Below are 19,030 nucleotides of genomic sequence, written 5' to 3' on the forward strand. Positions count from 1 at the left end.
GCTGATGAGTCAGGGGAAAAGGAGTTAGTCATGAAACATTGTTCACTATCAGCGTTTCTTATGAAGGTTGTATATGGGAGAATTCACACAGATTCTCAACACATCAGGAGCAGTTTTAAATATTTTTCCTAAATGAACAAAGAAAATGGCACCTTTACACATTCAAACCGACACAAAACATGATAATGCCACAAATCGGTCGCTGTCATAGTCACGGTGCGTTTCATGCCCATAAAAGGTTTTTTTTTCAGGGTTTTGGAACGCGGGGAGCTTTGGTGCGCATACATTGTGTGTCCCACGTGCGCTCGGTTTTGACACTGATCCCGTTAATAACCCACTCAAGCAGACAAGGGGGAAAATAAAAAAAAGTGGGCGGGGCCGAGCAGCGGAGTGATGCTTGTCTGCGTTTCCCCCGAGGCGCTACCGTAAAAAAAAAAAAAAAAAAAAAGAGAGAGAGAGCACACTTTTCCCTCAGAGGCAGGCCCGGGTCATGTGACACAACAAGGAGCCGCCTTTAAAAAGCCGCTCACCTGGCGAGGGGGAGTCAGAGCTGCTGCGCCAGGCGACTGAGTCGCGGGACGACGGGACAGGGAGGCCAGGCTGTTATTTCGGGTGCTCTTACTGTGTAGCCTTAGCGCAGGGACACTCTGAACGTCCCTAAGCAGCAGACGTAGTACAGCACCCCACAGCCCTCTCTGGCTGTTATTTTTTTGGGAGATTCCAGGAGCTCCGGGACGGCCGCATCCATGACGGGCCGGGGCAGCTTCACCGAGTCGGAGCTCTCCGAGGAGGAGCTGGACGGGACCGCGCCATGCGGGGACGGGTTCGAGGACAGCAGCAGCGACGACGGCGGCGGCGGCAGGAAGGGGTCGTCCCCCCCGCCCGAGAGCGAGGATTTGGCGGGCGGGGCCTCCCCCGGAGAGCCCGGGGGGGCCAAGGGCCAAGGGAAGAGGCGGAGCCGGCCGGCACGGTCCAAGGCCCGGCGGGTGGCGGCCAACGTGCGGGAGCGCAAGCGCATCCTGGACTACAACCAGGCCTTCAACGCCCTGCGTGCCGCGCTCAAGCACGACCTGAGCGGCAAGCGGCTCTCCAAGATCGCCACGCTGCGCCGCGCCATCAACCGCATCGCCTCGCTGTCCGTCTTCCTGCGCGCCAACCCCGGGCCCGCCCCCTGCGCCGCCGCCGCCGTCGCCCCCCCGCTGCAACAGCGCCGGCCCTGCGTCCGTGCCGACTGCCGCGGCCCCGCCGACGAACCCGGGTCCGAGCCCCGGGAAGAGTGCGGCTTCCGGGCGCTGCCCGACCCCTACCTGTGCGGGCACCAGCCGACCGGCCTGCACGTCCACGGCCACGCCCACGGCCCCGCCCACATCCTGCCGGGCGAACCCCAGCTCTACCCAGCGGACGCCGCGGGGCACCCGGGGCCCCCCTGCCCTCCTTCGCCGCGCTGCCCCCGCGCCTCGGCCGACGCCCCGCTCTTCGGCCCGCACGAACGATACCCTGAGCTCCGCAGCCCCCCCATCTACGCCGGGGGGGGCGGCGGCGGGGGCGGGGGCGGCGGGCCGGGGTCCGGCTACCAGTTCGGGGCCCGGGCCACCTGTCACCAGAACCACATGGACGCCTTCGCGGACTGCCACCCCGCGCTGCCCCCCCTCGCCTGGCAGCTCGGCTACCTGCAGGGGGGGTCCGGGTTCCAGCAGTCCCTCAGCATGCACTGACAGCCGGCCCACACGTGCTCCGGAGAGTTCCGGAAGGACGCCAGACAGGCAGGCGCACCAGGCGCCGCGAGACAGCGTGAGCGTCGCTCTCACGGCTGTTCAGGGGACAGAGACAGAACGCGCTCGGCACACGGCACCCGCAGCCTCAACGCTCGGGACAGCGAGGAACGCATGTCACACTTTTACGCTCCGCTTCCGAGCGGTTAGCAGAAAAATAAAAAAACTGAAAACCGCTTCTGACAGAAAGAGAAACACTTGAAAGCGCCACCATCAAAGGCCTTGAGCGGGCCGCAGCGCGAGCTGGAGGACCTGTTTACGCTCCTGTGCGTGCGCGGTAGCGGCGCTGAAACAAGCGCAGCTTTTGAAAGAGACGACGCGGGCCGGAACGCTCGGGGAGAGCGGCGCAGGTGAGGCGGGAATGCGGGGCAGAGACCGCGGCGTTCCGGAGGGGAAAGGAGCTCACCTGCGCGAGTCTGTCAGCACGGAGCACTGTCACTCTCTCAGAACACCTGACCCTTCCTTTTTTTCTTTTATTTTGAATGACTGGTTCTGAAAGAGTAATCGTAGCTAAAAAAAACATCGCTACGCTAGTAAAAAAAGTTTAACGGAAACGTGCCAGCTTCTTTCCTCATTTGAAATATCACCAGAGATTTTGTTGTTTTATGTTTATGTTATAGCAGGATAGTTCACGAAAAATGCTCAAACTTCTAGAAAACAGCTTGCATTTGAAATGGTATTGTGTGCAAGCGTGGACAATCAAGAAAAAGAAGCTTGTTTTAATCTCAACAAGGTCTGAATTTATTCAATATTTGCCTTTATGCTGGAGAAAAAAAGAAGCCCCTGTTGTTTGTAAGTCAAAGGTAAGGACAAATGCTGAAAGCCTAAGTCCTCAGTCATAAATGCTGCTTTTGTAACTGGTGCTTTAAAGCCCGTTCCGGGGAGATTTTGCTGCTGCACAGAGGCAGGGCACCCAGCGTGTTGTTGTGTATCGGGAGTTATGAAAAGCTCAGCTTTTATTCCCGTAACTCGAGCGCCTGACAGGTTGTTCTGCTCCTGCCACTCTGGGGTGTGAATAATGCGTGCGTTACAACACAGCACCTTAACCCCCCGCCCCCCCCGGTCCTCCCCGCCCCCCCCCCCCCCCAGGAACGGCACAGGCCCCGCTCTCCCCTTCATCTCGTAATTACCATGGGTGGCAACATTCCTCCGTTCTCTAGGCAAGCCTGTCAGCGCAGAACATAATGAATGAAATAACTCTCACAACCCGCACCCCCACAAGGGGGGGGGGGGGGGGTAAAAATGCCCATTAGTCATCAATCTGTGCCGGTCAGTTATGGGATTGCATGTTTTTTCTTTTTTTTTTGGAGGCAAACGTAACACTGGCCAATCAAACTTATAGAAAATGATTTACTGATTTTCTGTGTTCCTCACATTGTGGGCAGTTTTATTGCGAACACACATGTTTACGAATGCATGGAAAGTGTGTGCGTGTGTGTGTGCATGCGTGCATGTGTGTGTGTGTGTGTGTGGCCAGTAGAGGTGTGCAGAAACTATCTGTATTTGTTTTACCAAAAAAAAAAAAAAGATCTGTATTTGCATTCAAAAGTGGGGGAGGGGAAGTAAAGTCAAACTGTGGACTGCGGGGTGGAGTGGGGGGGGGGGTGTGTTGATTTTACGCTGTTATTTCACACATTCATCTGTCAATGTGTCAAGTAAAGGCATTAAAACGTGTTTTATTGTGTGCGATAAATTACCTACATTTCGTGTTTCATTTAATGTTCACCTTTTCCGCAATCCTCTGAATATGTTCTGAACATCATCTCAGGAAGAGGAGAAGCTGGAGACCATGCATTATCTGTGTGTTTCTGAATACGGTGCTCAGATTAGGATACATAACAGGATAAATAAAGTGCTGTAAGGCCTCACGTCAGGTTGAAATGTGATTTTTGGCTGGAGCGCAACAGCGGGGCCAACCATACAAACGCGAATGTCTGTGACTGAGTGACTGAGTGACTGAGTGATGAAGTTACACCATTGGTCGGCCAGATGAAGTGTGTTAGGTCCAGCCATATACTAGATTTTGACCTGGTCTTGTTTTAAATATGAAAATAACTGTTTACTGCACGACTGATAATATTTCACAGAACAGATTAAAGTGTCCTTTAATCTTTTAAGACACAAACGATGCAAAAAGGGCAGCGTGTATGTGTGTATTTGTGCAGGTGTGTGTGTCAGCTGTGTATGTGTGGAAGGGATGCACCAAATGTGTACCTGTGTGTCAATGTGCATCTGTATGTGCGTATATGTGTAACTGAGTGTTAGAGTGTAACTGTATACCTGTGTTTGTGGATCTGTGTGTGTGTGTGTGTGTGTGTGTAACTGTATACCAGTGTTTGTGTGTGTACGTACACGTGTGTGTGTGTATGTGTAACTGAGTGTTAGAGTGTAACTGTATACCTGTGTTTGTGGATCTGTGTGTGTGTGTGTGTGTGCGTAACTGTATAGCAGTGTGCGTGTATATGTGCATGTGTGTGCGTGCATGCGTGTTTGTCTGTACCTGAGTGTAGGTATGTGTTTATGGCCTTGTACAGCACGGGTACAGCTCCCCCCCCCCCTCATGCCTGAGGAATGCTGGTGCTGTGAGAGAATCCCATCCTCTCTCTGTGAGCGCAGGCAGTGTGTGTGTGTGTGTGTGTGTGTGTGTGTTGGTGCTGTGAGAGAATCCCGTCCTCTCTCTGTGAGCGCAGCCAGTGTGTGTGTGTGTGTGCGCGTGTGTGTGTGTGTGTGTGTTGGTGCTGTGAAAGAATCCCGTCCTCTCTCTGTGAGCGCAGCCAGTGTGTGTGTGTGTGTGTGTGTGTTGGTGCTGTGAGAGAGTCCCGTCCTCTCTCTGTGAGCGCAGCCAGTGTGTGTGTGTGTGTTGGTGCTGTGAGAGAGTCCCGTCCTCTCTCTGTGAGCGCAGGCAGTGTGTGTGTGTGTGTGTATGTGAGTATGTGTATGTGCATGGAGGAAAAAAAACACAAGCTACAAAACTTGAGCTCTGAGCAGGGCTGTTGGGCAAGAAGCGCACACACAAAACACTCCTGCGCACACGCACGCACACACACACACACACGCACGCACGCACGCACGCACGCACGCACGCACGCACGCACGCACGCACGCACGCACTCATCCGATGCTGCTCACCTCCGTCAGTTAGGAGCAGGGCCGGTTCACTGGGTGGGGTATGGGGCTGAGCCTGAAGCCGATGATGCATCTGTTGGGCCCTGGCATCAGGGACAACTAATTTAGTACAAACAACTTGGTAAAAAAATAGCCTGTGTTGATTCATTTTCGACTAAAAGAGAAAAAAAGACATGAAGACATGAAGTAGCCAAGCAGACCTGTTTCACTACTGGAATCAGGCTAGCTAACGTGTTAATTTGCACCATTCATGAACCAATAAACCTACCTTTGTGAACAAAAATGATATCAGGAATCCTGATTTCACAGCAGGAGGAGACACCGTGATGCTTTGTGTTAACTCTCAAGTCCCCGACTAGCAAGTTCCGTTGAAGGTTTTAGAGTTCAGGACTAAACTGTTTAATGTGAATAGATGAGGGACGACACAGAGGCTGACTAGGTGGTTACTTTTTCCCCCAAAAACATGAAAAACAAAAGAAACTGTTAGTTTCATAAGTACATTTTAAGCAAAATGTTCTATCAATGTCAATTTCAATAACTGATTAAAAAAAGCGTATTCTAGTATTCTTCAAGGCTCCTGTCAGTCAGGGCTCTTGGAATCTTAACTCCCTGTATGAGGACATTAACCATCCATCATTTTGTTTGAGTTCGTGCCCTCTTAAACATTTTGGGCACACCGCACACCGCTGCTGGTTGATATGGCTCGACAGGACTGGTGTCTCCTCATGGTAGCTTTAAAGGGGAATTGCACTTCATAACCCTTCTGCTTCTCATGACTGATATTGTCCTTCTAATGAATGTGTCACCCTTCATTTTTTGATTAGTTATTTCATTTTAAATGTCTAACGTTAGAAAGAAAGACCTATTTTTTTTTTCCGCGCAAGTCCACATAGTAGTACGGTTTCCGGTTTTCTCTTCTTCTTCAATTTCGTTTCGCGGAAAAATCGAGAAGTGAAGCAAAACATTCCGTTAACTTAGCGTTGAAAGCGATATCGGTGTAATAATGAGGTGCATTGTACCCAGTTGTTACAATGCCCCCGTTAAACTTACCTTAAAAGCACATTTTCATAGTTTTCCACGCGATGCAACTTTGTGCCAGACACGGCTGGATGTAATCAGACGACCCAACAAAACAGCATAAAAATATTAACATAATGATATAACTCATCGAAAAATGAAGGGTGACACATTCATTAGAAGGACAATATCAGTCATGAGAAGCAGAAGTGTAATAAAGTGTAATTCCCCTTTAAGGAAGCTTTAAGAATGTAAAGGGGAGGGGAACATACACTAACATACACTGGTAGTGGTACTATGTGATATCCCTGGACAGGTCTGATATCTCTGTACTGTACTGTGCAGGGGAGGAGGGAAGACAGAGAGACAGAGAGGGATGAATGAAGAGAGAGATGAATGAACTTTCCACCATCCCAGAATTCCCCTCTGTTCCGTAGTTTTTATGAATCGGGGAGTCGTTTGATCCTCTCTGGAGGTAGGGACAGCTCTGCTGCTGAAAGGTGCTGGCACAAGGTACCCAGAGGGAGGGGTTTGTGTGTGTGAGAGAGAGAGATTGTGTGAGTGTGTGTGTGAGAGAGTGTGTGTGTGTGTGTGTGTGTGAGAGATTGTGTGAGAAAGTGTGTGCGTGTGTGTGAGAGAGAGAGGGAGTGTGTGTGGTGTGTGTGTGAGAGAGAGTGTGTCTGTGTGTGTGAGAGAGAGAGAGAGAGAGAGAGAGAGAGAGTGTGTGTGTGTGTGTGTGTGTGTGAGAGAGAGAAATTGTGTGAGAAAGTGTGTGCGTGTTTGTGTGTGAGAGAGAGGGAGTGTGTGTGGTGTGTGTGTGAGAGAGAGAGTGTGTGTCTGTGTGTGTGTGCATGTGTAAACCATCCACATTTTGTGTGTGCATGTGTGTGTGAAGAGAGAGAGATTGTGTGAGAGAGAGTGTGTGTGTGTGAGAGAAATTGTGTGAGAATGTGTGTGTGTGTGTGTGCATGTGAGTGCGTGTGTGTGGTGTGTGTGTGAGAGAGAGAGTGTGTGTGTGCGTGCATGTGAGTGCGTGTGTTTGTGTGTGTGTGTGTGTGTGTGTGTGTGTGTGTGTGTGTGACAGAAGCTATCCAGTTATTAAGTATTTTAGGACAACACTGAAATCATCCCCTCCAGTCATACTCTTCCTCTCACAAATTAAAGTAATAAAAACAAATACATAAACACAACTGTCTAAATCTTGTGAAAAGGTCATGACGGTCCTTTGTTCGCAAACAATGATGTCATTCATTTTGTTTGTTCCATGCGTGTACCCAGACTCTTCATTTCCCAGGGCTATGAGTCACTGTGCTCTCTGTCTCATACACAACCCTCCCCCAGCAGACAGACAGCCAGACTGACGGACAGATGAAGGAAAAATGACAGTGTGTGTCTCTTCACACCTGCTAAAAATTTAACAGACATGATGACACTGCCTTCCTGCCTGCGGTGGGCGAGCTCTGTGCCAACCCTATCCCCCCACCTGTCTGTCTGCGCAGCCAACTCTATCCCCCTGTCTGTCTGTGTAGCCAACTCTATCCCCCTGTCTGTCTGTCTGCGCAGCTAACCCTATCCCCCTGTCTGTCTGTCTGTCTGCGCAGCCAACTCTATCCCCCTGTCTGTCTGTCTGCGCAGCCAACTCTATCCCCCTGTCTGTCTGTCTGTCTGCGCAGCTAAATCTATCCCCCTGTCTGTCTGCGTAGCCAACTCTATCCCCCTGTCTGTCTGTCTGTCTGCGCAGCCAACTCTATCCCCCGTCTGTCTGTCTGTCTGCACAGCCAACTCTATCCCCCCACCTGTCTGTCTGTCTGTGCAGCCAACTCTATCCCCCTGTCTGTCTGCGCAGCCAACTCTATCGCCCTTTCTGTCTGTCTGCGCAGCTAACTCTATCCCCCTGTCTGTCTGCGCAGCCAACTCTATCCCCCATCTGTCTGTCTGTCTGCGCAGCCAACTCTATCCCCTTGTCTGTCTGTCTGCGCAGCTAAATCTATCCCCCTGTCTTTAGTAAGATCATGAACTACAGCTGCGGACTTTCCATGCATCCGTGGGAGAATGTTTCTGTGGTCTGGCATTGGAGTGTGGTGTATAGAGCTTTGGGGGTGGAACAAAGACCAGGACACACATCGGCCCTCCAGGACTGGAGTTGAGCACCCCTGATCTATCCCCTCGACTGTGTCTGCGCAGCCAGCTCTATTCGCCTGCCTGTCTGCGCAGCCAGCTCTATCCCCCCGCCGGCCTGCCCATCTGCGCAGTCAACTATCTGTCTGTCTGAATGTCCCCTGTCATCATATACTAGGTTTTTTTGTTTTTCTTATCCCCACCTCTACCCCCCGTTCATTATCCAAGGTATTGTGTATGCTAAATTTTAAAAAAATCAATTAAAAAGTGAATAAAATAGAAAATGTATATTACTGTTAATAATGACAATAAGAATACTTTCATTGCTAATGATATGTATTATTATTATTATGATGATGATGATGATGATGCAACAAAATAAAAAGAAAAAAACTAATAAAGAACGTATTCTGTGTTATGAGCCTGCATTTCTGAATACAGAGCACAGAGAGAGAGCAGGCCTACTGTACTGTGTCACATTGCACTGCAGTCACACACATAACCGGGCTAATGTGGGCAATTACCCATAATCCCAAGGTATCCGGTTGCTTATGAAAGTGCCCATCCTGGCACATATGTCAAAATACAACACCCACAGTAATACACATCCAGCTTTAAACTTCACCTCTACACCGTCTAAAACAGTCAAGAGTATCAATTACATTCATCACTCCCAATAAAACCAGCAGAGCTGGGGACACTGATAAAAATCAGAAAAGGAGGTGAAACAATTAATTCAGTGGTTTTGCTGAATTTACACACCAAATAAAAACACTGATTATCATAATTTTAGGATTATATAAATGATGCCATCCTAAATAGTTATGACTTAAATTATAATAATTATGACTTCAATACAATTCTATTACAAAATGGGGCTTAAATAAGCCAACAGAAATTTTCTTATTTGAAACAGGCTTGCCACAAAATTTCTCGAAGTCCTTTCTCATGGAACTTGTCTCTACAATTTATATGCCACCTTTATCCTCTAGAGGGCAGAAACCTGTCAACATATGGTGTTCAGTTGAAGGGGCAGCTCTTTTGGACAGTGACCATTAATTATGTAGTTAGGATATCGTTTCTCTTCTAGTTTCACTTTGGTTAAATGATACCTCTAATTGTCCGTTAGACTCACACCGCTGCTTCTGTATTCCGCTACTGTTCCCAGTATTTAAATGCACCGCTCACGGGTGCGTGAAATCAAAACTAACAAACATGTCACCGTATGTAAAAGGTCTTCTCCATTCACTTAAGTGAAAGTGTTGTTGGGGCTCCGCTCAGTTCTGTTTGACATTCAGTGGCGCGCGTTTCAGCAGACTACGGAGGGTAAGAGTGACTTTTCACACAGTTTATAAACTGTTTACTGTGACTCACCTCAGACCTTTCTCAGCTTGCGCTCCCCAGCCCTGTCAGTGATGCAGCCGCCAAGGGCCATTCCGCCTCCCGATAATATTTTTACTCGACTGGCTGAAGCAACTGGAAAAAACCAGCGCGTTAAGCGGATAGGAACATGAATTCCAACCAGCCCCGCGGAAACGTGAGGTCGTAGACGTCGGTGAGTCACGCTTACCTGATTCCCGTAACCTGCGCGGCGGGAGCGTTCATAAGTTCACTGCAGCTCGCGGTGGCGCAAACGGCTAGCGCGCGACCACAGCAGAGCAGACAGATGACAAATCCCAGCAAGCACAGCTACCGTATTGTACTAATGTAAGACTCATTGGCTTCTGCATACGACATGCATTCAGGCTGTTCAAAGGGATTATAAAAATTAAAAAAAAAAACATTTAAGAAGTGACACCTAGTTTTTCCCAGAAGATGATAAATGATTGATTGTTAGAGACAAGTCTAGTGGAAAAAAACAGTTACAATACCTTTCTAACAGGCATTCCAATATACAGTTCCCTCCGTAATCCTCATTTGATCAAGCAAAACAAAAACCCCTGCATTAATGGACCAATTTTTTTTGGCCATTTTTAATTATTCCACAATATCTACCAAACATGTTAATGTTGTTTAAAAAAAATAATTACAAAACATTTTTTAAAAAACATATCCAGAGAGTTTCACTTCCTTGGAGCTCAAAATGTCATTTTGGGTATGTTTGGCATGTTTTTATGCCCTGCCTTGATTGGTTACCTAACTGAGAATGACAGGAGTGCCCCTCCCATCACTTGCCCACACAACCCCTGCTCTGAAAGTGAACATGGCATCCGTAAATAATCTGTCAGGGATTAAACCGAGTACCAGCCAGAGTACGGTATCGAAGTTGAAGGCATGGAGGAGACGGTTAAAGAACCAAGCGCCCTGCAGGAAGTGCCTCGTGGTTAGCGTTTTATATTATCAACCTTTATTTACACAGGTTAGGTTGACTGAGTGTGCATGCTCTTTCACAGCAGCACTCTGAAATATTTATCAAGGGTGTCAATCATTTCATTCTTAATTTTCAAACAGAAAACTATGATAAAAACAATATCAGTTAAGCAATAAATAAAATTTATAAAACCCAAGATATTTCAGTAAAATACCAATGATAAAGATGCAGTCTCTAATATCACACAGAACTCAGAATTCACTACTGAGCTTGCTGGCCGAGTTATCCCTTGAAATTATGGTGTGATAAAAAGCAATAAAAGCTACTATTTCACAAGCTCATTAAAGCCTGTTCAAAATAATAATTCAAACTTTTCCTTATGCTTTTGGCTTTCCCGACTCCTCTTCCTCGGGCTAGTAAGATCCACCGACACACTGACGGCAAGCTACATCCATCAGAGTCACTCTGGTCTGTCGTTTTTTTTTTTTTTTTTAATTAAAAAAGAATTAATTAAAAATAAATAAAATAAATAAATAAACAAATGAATGAATAAAAATACTCTCCTGGAATTAACTTTTAGAGTCACTGACGTTCTTGCTAGCTAGCTACCTGTCCTTCTCAAATGAAAAGGCCACTGAAAAACAAAACCTGCAGGGTTCTTCCCGAAACGCTTGACGAGGCTTAGCCAACTTTCGCTTCCCAGCGGTTTCAGACCCCGCCGGGGTTTTCCCCCGGACTCTGATCTCCATACTAGGAGCCCTAAAACACTGATTTCAGCCAGTACTCAGGGTGCCTCTTGAGAAATGTATTTATTGGAAATCAAAGCTTCTGATGACTGGTAGCAAGGTCGCTGACACCGTACAACTTAAAATGAAGGATTTCACAGAACGTACTCAAAAGTTTTGAAATGCAGTCAGATGGTCGCAGAGAGAGTTTAGGTGGGTCTATCGCCCCATGCATGCTGGGATAGGCTCCAATACCCCCCGGTCATGATAAGTGTATATGGGTAATGGATGGATGGATGGATATATAATTTAATATAATTAAATATATTTAAATATGTTTTCCATACATATATTACACAATATATTTAAATAGATTTAGAATTTTTCACACCATATAATTAAATATACCATATAGTCTGTATGGGCTGCCCCTGTTTTAATAACTGGAGGGACAGAGAAGGAGACACACCAGCAGCTGTGGAAGGCAGTGGCACAAGCTCAGGGTTCAGCAGAGCTTTTGCCAAACATGGCAGGCCGACGGAGTGTTCCGCCAACAGGGCGTCCCATCTATCCCAGCCTGGGGAGGGAGGGGACGAACGAAAGCCAAAAACGTTCATGTCACACAAAGCCAGACCAGTTCCACCCCGGGCTGTTCAGCATGACTCTGCACTGGATGCCGTGTCTCGCATCCTACACCAGGGGGCAGTGTTGGACTGAATTAGCCAATCGAACCGGGAAAGCGGCAGGAACGGGTGCGTAGGTGGACAGGAGTCAGCCAATGGTAACACGAGGAACAGCGAGGTCAAACAAGAGTGCTGCTAGGGCACGGGGGGTCTGAGCAGTGGTCATAAAAACCCATTTAGCACAGGCTAGTGTGAGAGTGCAGCTAAACCACAAACCCAGGACTACAACAGGCAGATGAGAATCTGGGCCGTTTCTGCCCAGTTTCTGTATACGCAGCAGAGACTGGGTTTGAACTCCTGCCAGGTCACAACAGCCTCTTTTTTTTTTTTTGATAGACGGCCCAAGCAGAGTGCTTATGACCTCACAATGCCGGCGGTGTGATTGACAGCCTTGGCTTCCCTCCTCCCGCCTCTGTCCTGAGTGCTGTCACGACAACACACGCATCCTTGCCCCGCCCCAAAGTCGTTCCCGTAATTTGGCTCTGGACTCGGATCGACGTTTACTCCTGCCCCTCCCTCCCTGCCTGATCGCCCGCTGATTTATGGGGGAGCGAGGGGGTGGGGGAAGAAAAATGTATATTTCCTTCTCGGGCTGACAGGACACGGGTTGTTCCTCACCACGCCCACCACACAACACAGGGATGGCAAGCTGTCTCGGCACAAGAGAGATGAGGTGATAAAACCACTTTGCTTATCGTGTACGGGATTCAGTAGGGGAAGGGGGAGGAGCCAGACGGGGGGGAGGGGGTGGAGGGGGGGAGGTCTGCAGGTTCTCACCCAGGAAACTCTCGTTTATGCTTTGGAGAAAAAGACTGGTGCCAGTGCATGCCATGAATGAAATATACGATAAACATGAAAGCAGCATTCTGACATTATTCCAGCCTTTCATTCCGGAGTATGCCACAGCATTCTGGGTAAATGTGAAACGTAGAACTATGCCGTGCATTTAGGGCGTGTAGCATTTAGCCGAGCTCACGGGGGAAGGGCATAAAGTTTGGGTGAACTACTCACGAGGACGCGTACAGGATTTGGCTGTGCGGCCAGGAAAGGCGTGGCACGTTGGCATTGGCTGAACCAGCAGGATGGTGTGCAGGATGCGGGCACGCCCACAGGACGCTCCCCGGCCCTGAACGGGGATGAAGGTGATGTTCTGGCGGTAGAGAGAGAGAGGGCGGTCGATCGGGACGAGTCTCAGACCGGATGACTCATGACTTTGATGATCCCTGCCGGGAAACGCAGAGGCGGTATCCAGGCGACGGTAAACAAAGCCGCGACATGGCGGCCGACAGGTGCGGAGAGGTCCTCTGGACGGGCCCTGCGCCGTGCGGTATCGTCATGGAAACGGTAGAGCCGGGCCTGAAGGTGATGTAATTAAGGGTCTTTTTCGGAGGTGTTGCTCCTTAATGCCAGGCCAGACACTGTGAAAGAAGAAAACAAACCTTTAATTCCGTGCTCAATAAAGAGGTGCAAGAGACCGCAGTGGCACTCGGAACAAGGCAGTGCTGAAACTGTCGGCATGACCTTCCCAGCTGGTTTAGAGTAAAGAGCAATCAGGTTTAACCCTTTAAGGTGCCAGACCACAAATATATGATTAGAATGTTCTGAGCTGAGCATTCTAATGCTGATGTAACAATCACAAAACATGTCGTGCTTATTGAAACAAGGCTACTCTAGAAAGGTTGCAAACTTTGGTGAAAGGAAAAAAACTTCTAGCACCCTTGCATTTAGAATACCTTACGTTTTTGTGATCCTCCTCTTGCCTGCACCTGTTAGATTACCTGTCTTGTGTGTGTGGGCATGTGCATGTTTGTGTGTGCGTACGGACAATTCTGAGTGTGTATATTTGTACATGTGAGGGGAAATTTCATCTGTCAGTGGCCAGGAGACATGGAGCCACCTCCCGCAACACGGCAGAACTTGAGTGATTCTGCTTTTGAGGGCCATAATAATGACTATCCTTATAGCGAGCGCGTTGGCCTATAGCGAGGTCTTAGAGCCTGGCAGTGTGTGATCGACAGCTCTGGCTCCTCCCCCTCCTCTGACTAGGGCCGCCGTGATGACGTCTTGGATTACTGCAGTGTGACTGACAGGTCTTGCCACCTCTCTCCCCGCCCACCTGCCCCATGGCTAGGCCAGATCACACAGCCCACAGAGCTTCTGGTCTCCTCTCCAAATCCTCTCCCTTCTGCAGTCCAACGCCAGAAAGATTTAAATGCTGGCCTCGCAGGGAAGCACTTTCAAAAATCGGAAGTTTAAAAGTCGTTTAACAGCTCATCCAGGCTCATCGCTTCTCCCGCTGCCCAAAGAGTATTCAGAATTGTATCGCGCCTGGTCTTGAATGCTCCTAGGGTATCTGCTTCCACCAGAATCCTGGAAAGCTATCTGACGCATGAGTAACTCTGAAAAATACTGCCCAATAACAGCGGGGAATTGACCTTTAAGTCATCCCCACCTACGCCCTATTGTTCTGCTGACGGAAGTCGGCTTGAAATAGCCTCCGTAAATCCACTTTATTCATCCCATCTACAAATGGAAAGAAGCTCAATCTAATCCACCCTCCTCTATCTCCTGCAATCTATGTTCGCATCAGAGTGAGGCAGCCACTGTCCTACGGCCACAGACAGGGCTGAGGTCTGCTAACACCTACAGGCACAGCGAAACAGGAGGAGACAGGTTTGAGACCCAAGTGGGACACTATGTTTGTCTGCACTCCCCCTGACCAACTGTAATAAAACACATAAATGGAAAACATGTACAAATATGAACTGTGAAAATCAACTGGAATGTGCATCTGCAGAATTAATAAATGAATGAATGTAAGTGGAACAAGTCATGATGTAAATGTGCCTGAGTAAGGCAGTAGTGCTATACAGAACTATATACACAAGTAACGCAGTAGAGCTTTACAGAACTATACATACACAAAGTAACGACTTCATAGGGCTTTACAGAACTATACACTATACACGAGTAACGCAGTAGTGCTATACAGAACTATATACACAAGTAACGCAGTAGGGCTTTACAGAACTATACACTATACACGAGTAACGCAGTAGTGCTATACAGAACTATATACACAAGTAACGCAGTAGTGCTTTACAGAACTATACACTATACACAAGTAACGCAGTAGTGCTATACAGAACTATACACTATACACAAGTAACGCAGTAGTGCTATACAGAACTATACACTATACACAAGTAACGCAGTAGTGCTATACAGAACTATACATCATAACAGAATGTCATGCTATCAGAAACAGTATACACACTAATGCATGGTATACGACATACTATACACATAAGCAGTGCTATACAGATATACATACACAGGTAACGCAGTGGTGCTATACAGAACTATACACTATACACAAGTAATGCAGTGCTATACAGAACTTATTCAGACCTTTACTTCTCTCTCACAGAGCCAGTGTCAGATGAAGGTGCCAAATCTGATGTCATGAAAATGTCACTGGTGCCAGGCCTGTTATTGCTGTTCAGTGCGAAGAAGCCTTCCCCACTCAAACTTAACAGGATTTTACAGCCGCGAATGAAAAAATGTGACTTCTACCCATACTCCCTTTCAAACAGGAACTGACATCATGAGCCCAACCAAAGACGTGGTGGTCACACAAGCATTTAAAAAGTGCAGGCAAGATGCCATACAGCAGCTTCTCACTCTTACCTGGCCTTGGTTGTGGAGCAGGTGTAATCTCAGTGTTGGCAACTGGAAGAATGAATGCAGCCAAAGCACTCTGAAATGGAAACGAGGACTCTTTACAAACCCCAGATTTGCTGCATTTTAAAAGGCAAACCTGTCGACCTTTCGAGAGATATTTCTGCATACGCCACTTCGTTATCAGATATGCATATTTTGATCTCGGCAATAAAAAAAAATCTGAATATGTATGAATGCTTTGCATGCAAGCCCCTGCTTTCATCCAAATTGCACTTCAGTTGTACTCTAAAGGTCTCTCTCCCTTTGAGAAGAGTGACCTGGCCTACAGCATCATTCATTCTGTTACATGTCAGACAATAACAGGACCCCTAACACAGGCCTAGTTCAACAATCATTAGCCCTACTTAGCCTCACTCTTCAATCGTCTTTCTTCAGAACAGCAGTTTTGTGAGCTTATCAATCAATGAAAGGAACTCAACAGACTGCGCTTGTGAAGGAAAAATGAATAAGCACTTTCATTTAATTTTATTAAAGGACAAATGTTCACACACACACAAACATGCACGCATGTATGTACACGCACACACACCCTCACACACACACACACAAACACGCATGCATGCACACGCACACATGCACACTCGCGCACACACACTTGCACACACACACACACACTTGCACACACATACACGCACACATGAGTGTGCACACACTCACATACACACGCACACACACGCAGCAATGTTACAAAAGGCTCATTAAAGGTCGGTCTCCTGATTGTACGGCTGAGCCTCTATCTTTCCTGAAGCCTACAGAGTCCAGCACACGCCCATAACTATCCTGAGTCTTTTCTGTGAGCAAGACCCACCCACCGCCCCACCCCCCCCGAAAAACTGCGCTACACGCAAAAAATTAATTATGGCTCCATTCCTGAGCTCTGAGCGGATTTACGGCTCGCTGATGATGAAGAAACCCTGACATGTTAAAAGATGGAAAGGACTTTAAAGCTAAGCTTTGTGGGATTTCGCAGAGCGTGAGCGATGTCTTCATTACCCACGGCCATCCGCATCGAGATGGATGCGGCGGGAGGGGGCTAATTCCTTTATTTCACCCGGGAGTTCGAATCAATAACCCCCTGGCACAGGTATTAATGGCCCACATCAGGTAAACATATTAATAATGAGGGTAAGTTATCAATGCCTTATAGAAATAATGTCCGTCAAAACGACGGGGCCATTCGTCAGCGACTTTGCGCTGCACATTGCATCTTATTGTGACTGACATCACTCACTGGTTACTAACACACACGCACACTAAAAGTGTGGCTGTTCCAATCTTCATGCATTTATAACCACTCTGTGAATGGTCCAGTAATAATAACAAAGACCAAAAATGAAAACTTTTCTGCCACGAAACCAGAACGTAATTAGCGGCGAAATTATGAACAAGATCCAGGTCTGGCTTCAACTGCCGCTCCTCTGTTGCTATGACAACCCCCCCTCGCCGGCAAAAAAAACACGTAAATAAAAAATAAAAAAACGAACTATGTTCACTTTGGTCAAATGACTTCATTCACCGTTCAATACTGTTGTCCAGGCCGCTTCATCACCGTCAGGATCGATGGATGAGCAGCTGCCTCCTAACCTGCCTGACCAATGAGGGCAGAGCACAGGCTGCCTCCTAACCTGCCTGACCAATGAGGGCAGAGCACAGGCGGCCACCGCGATTATCCCCCTCAAAGGAGGAGTTTTAGAGGGCACGCGTGTCTCTCTTTTCTGCACTGATGGATGAGTGCTTTATCCACAGAAGAGACAGCAAGAGAAAGAGAGGGGGGGAGAGAAGGAGAGACACGGAGGGAGAGAAAGCGCGCTTCTGAGAGAAGCGCCAAGACAGTGGGATGAGTGGAGAGAGAAAGAAAAAAGGCACTGAGAGAAAGACAGAGAGAGAGAGAGAGGGTATGAAGGCATGAGTGAAAGAAAAAAGAGAAACAGTGTGATAGAGAAAGAAGGAGAAGGACGAAAGGAGAAGAGAGGGAGGGAGCGGAACGCTTGCGATGAGTGTAAAGGAGCTGGGGGGGGGGGGGGGGCGCGGTGGCTGGTTCACACATGCTCCGTGAGGACAGGCGACGGTGTTGTACAGAGCCAGGCGGGGCTGTGTACATACCCAGCAGTGAATGCATTAGCTGTTGACATGTGTGCAACAGTCATTTACATGGGCGAGGGGGGAATTGCCTGAATAATTGGCCAGCTTGCAAATTATTCCGTGGCACATGCGGTATGTGACAGCTCCCAGAAGCCTCTCTGGTTCCTTCTGCTCTCCCCCCCCCCCCCCAGCCCCCGGTCCCAAAAGAGGGACGGGGGGAGGGGGGAGGTGGAGTCAGGCGGGGGGGTAACATCAGAGAGATGGGATTTTTCTGAATATGCATCATGTTAGCCAGCACTCTGTCATCACAGCCAAAAGGAATCAATGTATTCCTGGATTCTGCCCCGGACAAGCCATAAGCTTCCCTGTTATCCTGAGCTGCATTCTACTGGATTCACACAGCGGAAGGCTGATCCAGGATCAGCACCTTTCGGACATGTTCTGTCTCTCAGTCAGAAAATTAACTGTTTGTTCTTCCACTGTGGGCTACAGTGTCATCTGTTAGCAAACTGCAGGAAATGTGTGATGTATTTGAACAGAAAAAAAAAGGGGTGGGGGCTGAGGGCTAGGGTGCCTGTCCCTAATTGGTGGCAGTGACAAGTCTATGTGGGCCTGGGAGCCCGTCTCAGCCCCGTTTGGGTCCTCCCAGTGGGGCTCATTGTGAAGCGAGCACCGCCACACCCCCCCTCCGGCCCACTCGCACCTGCGCCAGGATCCTCATTACCACAGGAAACAACACACCACACGTCGTGACCAGCCCTGCCCCTCCACACTTGTTGGGGTACTGTGTCTTGTTTCACCCTCTCTGATTACCACACACTCACGCGACTACACCACCAAACAGGGGAAGCATCCCCCAACCGCCACTCTTCCATTGAGTTTGGCAATTACTGGAATTATACTAAAGGGAGTGTGAACTAAGGTGGGTGTAGTGTACTAAAGTGATGTGTTAGTGTACTCAAAGTGGGTTGTAGTTACTTAAAAGTGAGTGTGATAACTCACAAAAGGGGGGGAGGACTAAAAGTGGAGTTGTTGTACTAAAAGGTTTGAGTAAAAGTGGAGTGTGTAGTGTACTAAAAGTGGAGTGTGTAGTGTACTAAAAGGTGGGGTGTGTAGTGTACTAAAAGTGGAGTGTGTAGTGTACTAAAAGGTGGGGTGTGTAGTGTACTAAAAGTGGAGTGTGTAGTGTATTAAAAGGTATGAGACCCGAGAAGAGTAGGATAATGGCCTAATGACACAGAGTCTTTAAGCCATTATCCTACCCAGAGCTGGCTGAACGAGCCTCTCGCTGACGTGATTTTCATAACCGCAGGTGCCCTAGCAGCCACACCGCACACGGCAGACAAGGTGAGGCTGCGGCCGCAGACGGTCCCCGTCCCCTCTGTCTGCGTGCGCTGCGGGTACTAAGACCCGAACACGCCGAACGGACAGGTGTGAGGCGACCCTCAGCTT

The 19,030-nt window shown here is 48.4% G+C and overlaps 1 protein-coding gene and 1 long non-coding RNA gene across 5 annotated transcripts in view; one reads left to right on the forward strand and one right to left on the reverse strand.

Moving 5' to 3' along the window:
• The first annotated feature begins 412 nt into the window (after positions 1 to 412).
• On the forward strand, positions 413 to 1,836 carry LOC135236272 (class A basic helix-loop-helix protein 9). Its single transcript, XM_064302540.1, has one exon. It carries the CDS (start codon positions 747 to 749, stop codon positions 1,713 to 1,715), a length of 969 nt encoding a protein of 322 aa, XP_064158610.1. The 5' UTR covers positions 413 to 746; the 3' UTR covers positions 1,716 to 1,836.
• A 7,174-nt stretch (positions 1,837 to 9,010) lies between these two features.
• Positions 9,011 to 19,030, reverse strand: part of LOC135235914 (uncharacterized) — a 240,779-nt gene continuing 230,759 nt past the window's right edge. For 3 of the 4 annotated variants that reach the window (XR_010324464.1, XR_010324462.1, XR_010324460.1), the window contains one exon: positions 9,011 to 13,170. This is a non-coding gene — a long non-coding RNA (uncharacterized LOC135235914). The remainder of the gene's footprint in view (positions 13,171 to 19,030) is intronic. The other variant, XR_010324461.1, reaches the window with a different exon arrangement.

Source organism: Anguilla rostrata, chromosome 12, assembly GCF_018555375.3.
Source record: "Anguilla rostrata isolate EN2019 chromosome 12, ASM1855537v3, whole genome shotgun sequence".
Lineage (NCBI taxonomy): Eukaryota > Metazoa > Chordata > Actinopteri > Anguilliformes > Anguillidae > Anguilla > Anguilla rostrata.

Excerpts from the sequence above, each read along its gene's own strand:
- LOC135236272 (XM_064302540.1), top strand. The coding sequence starts at position 747 with ATGACGGGCCGGGGCAGCTTCACCGAGTCGGAGCTCTCCGAGGAGGAG.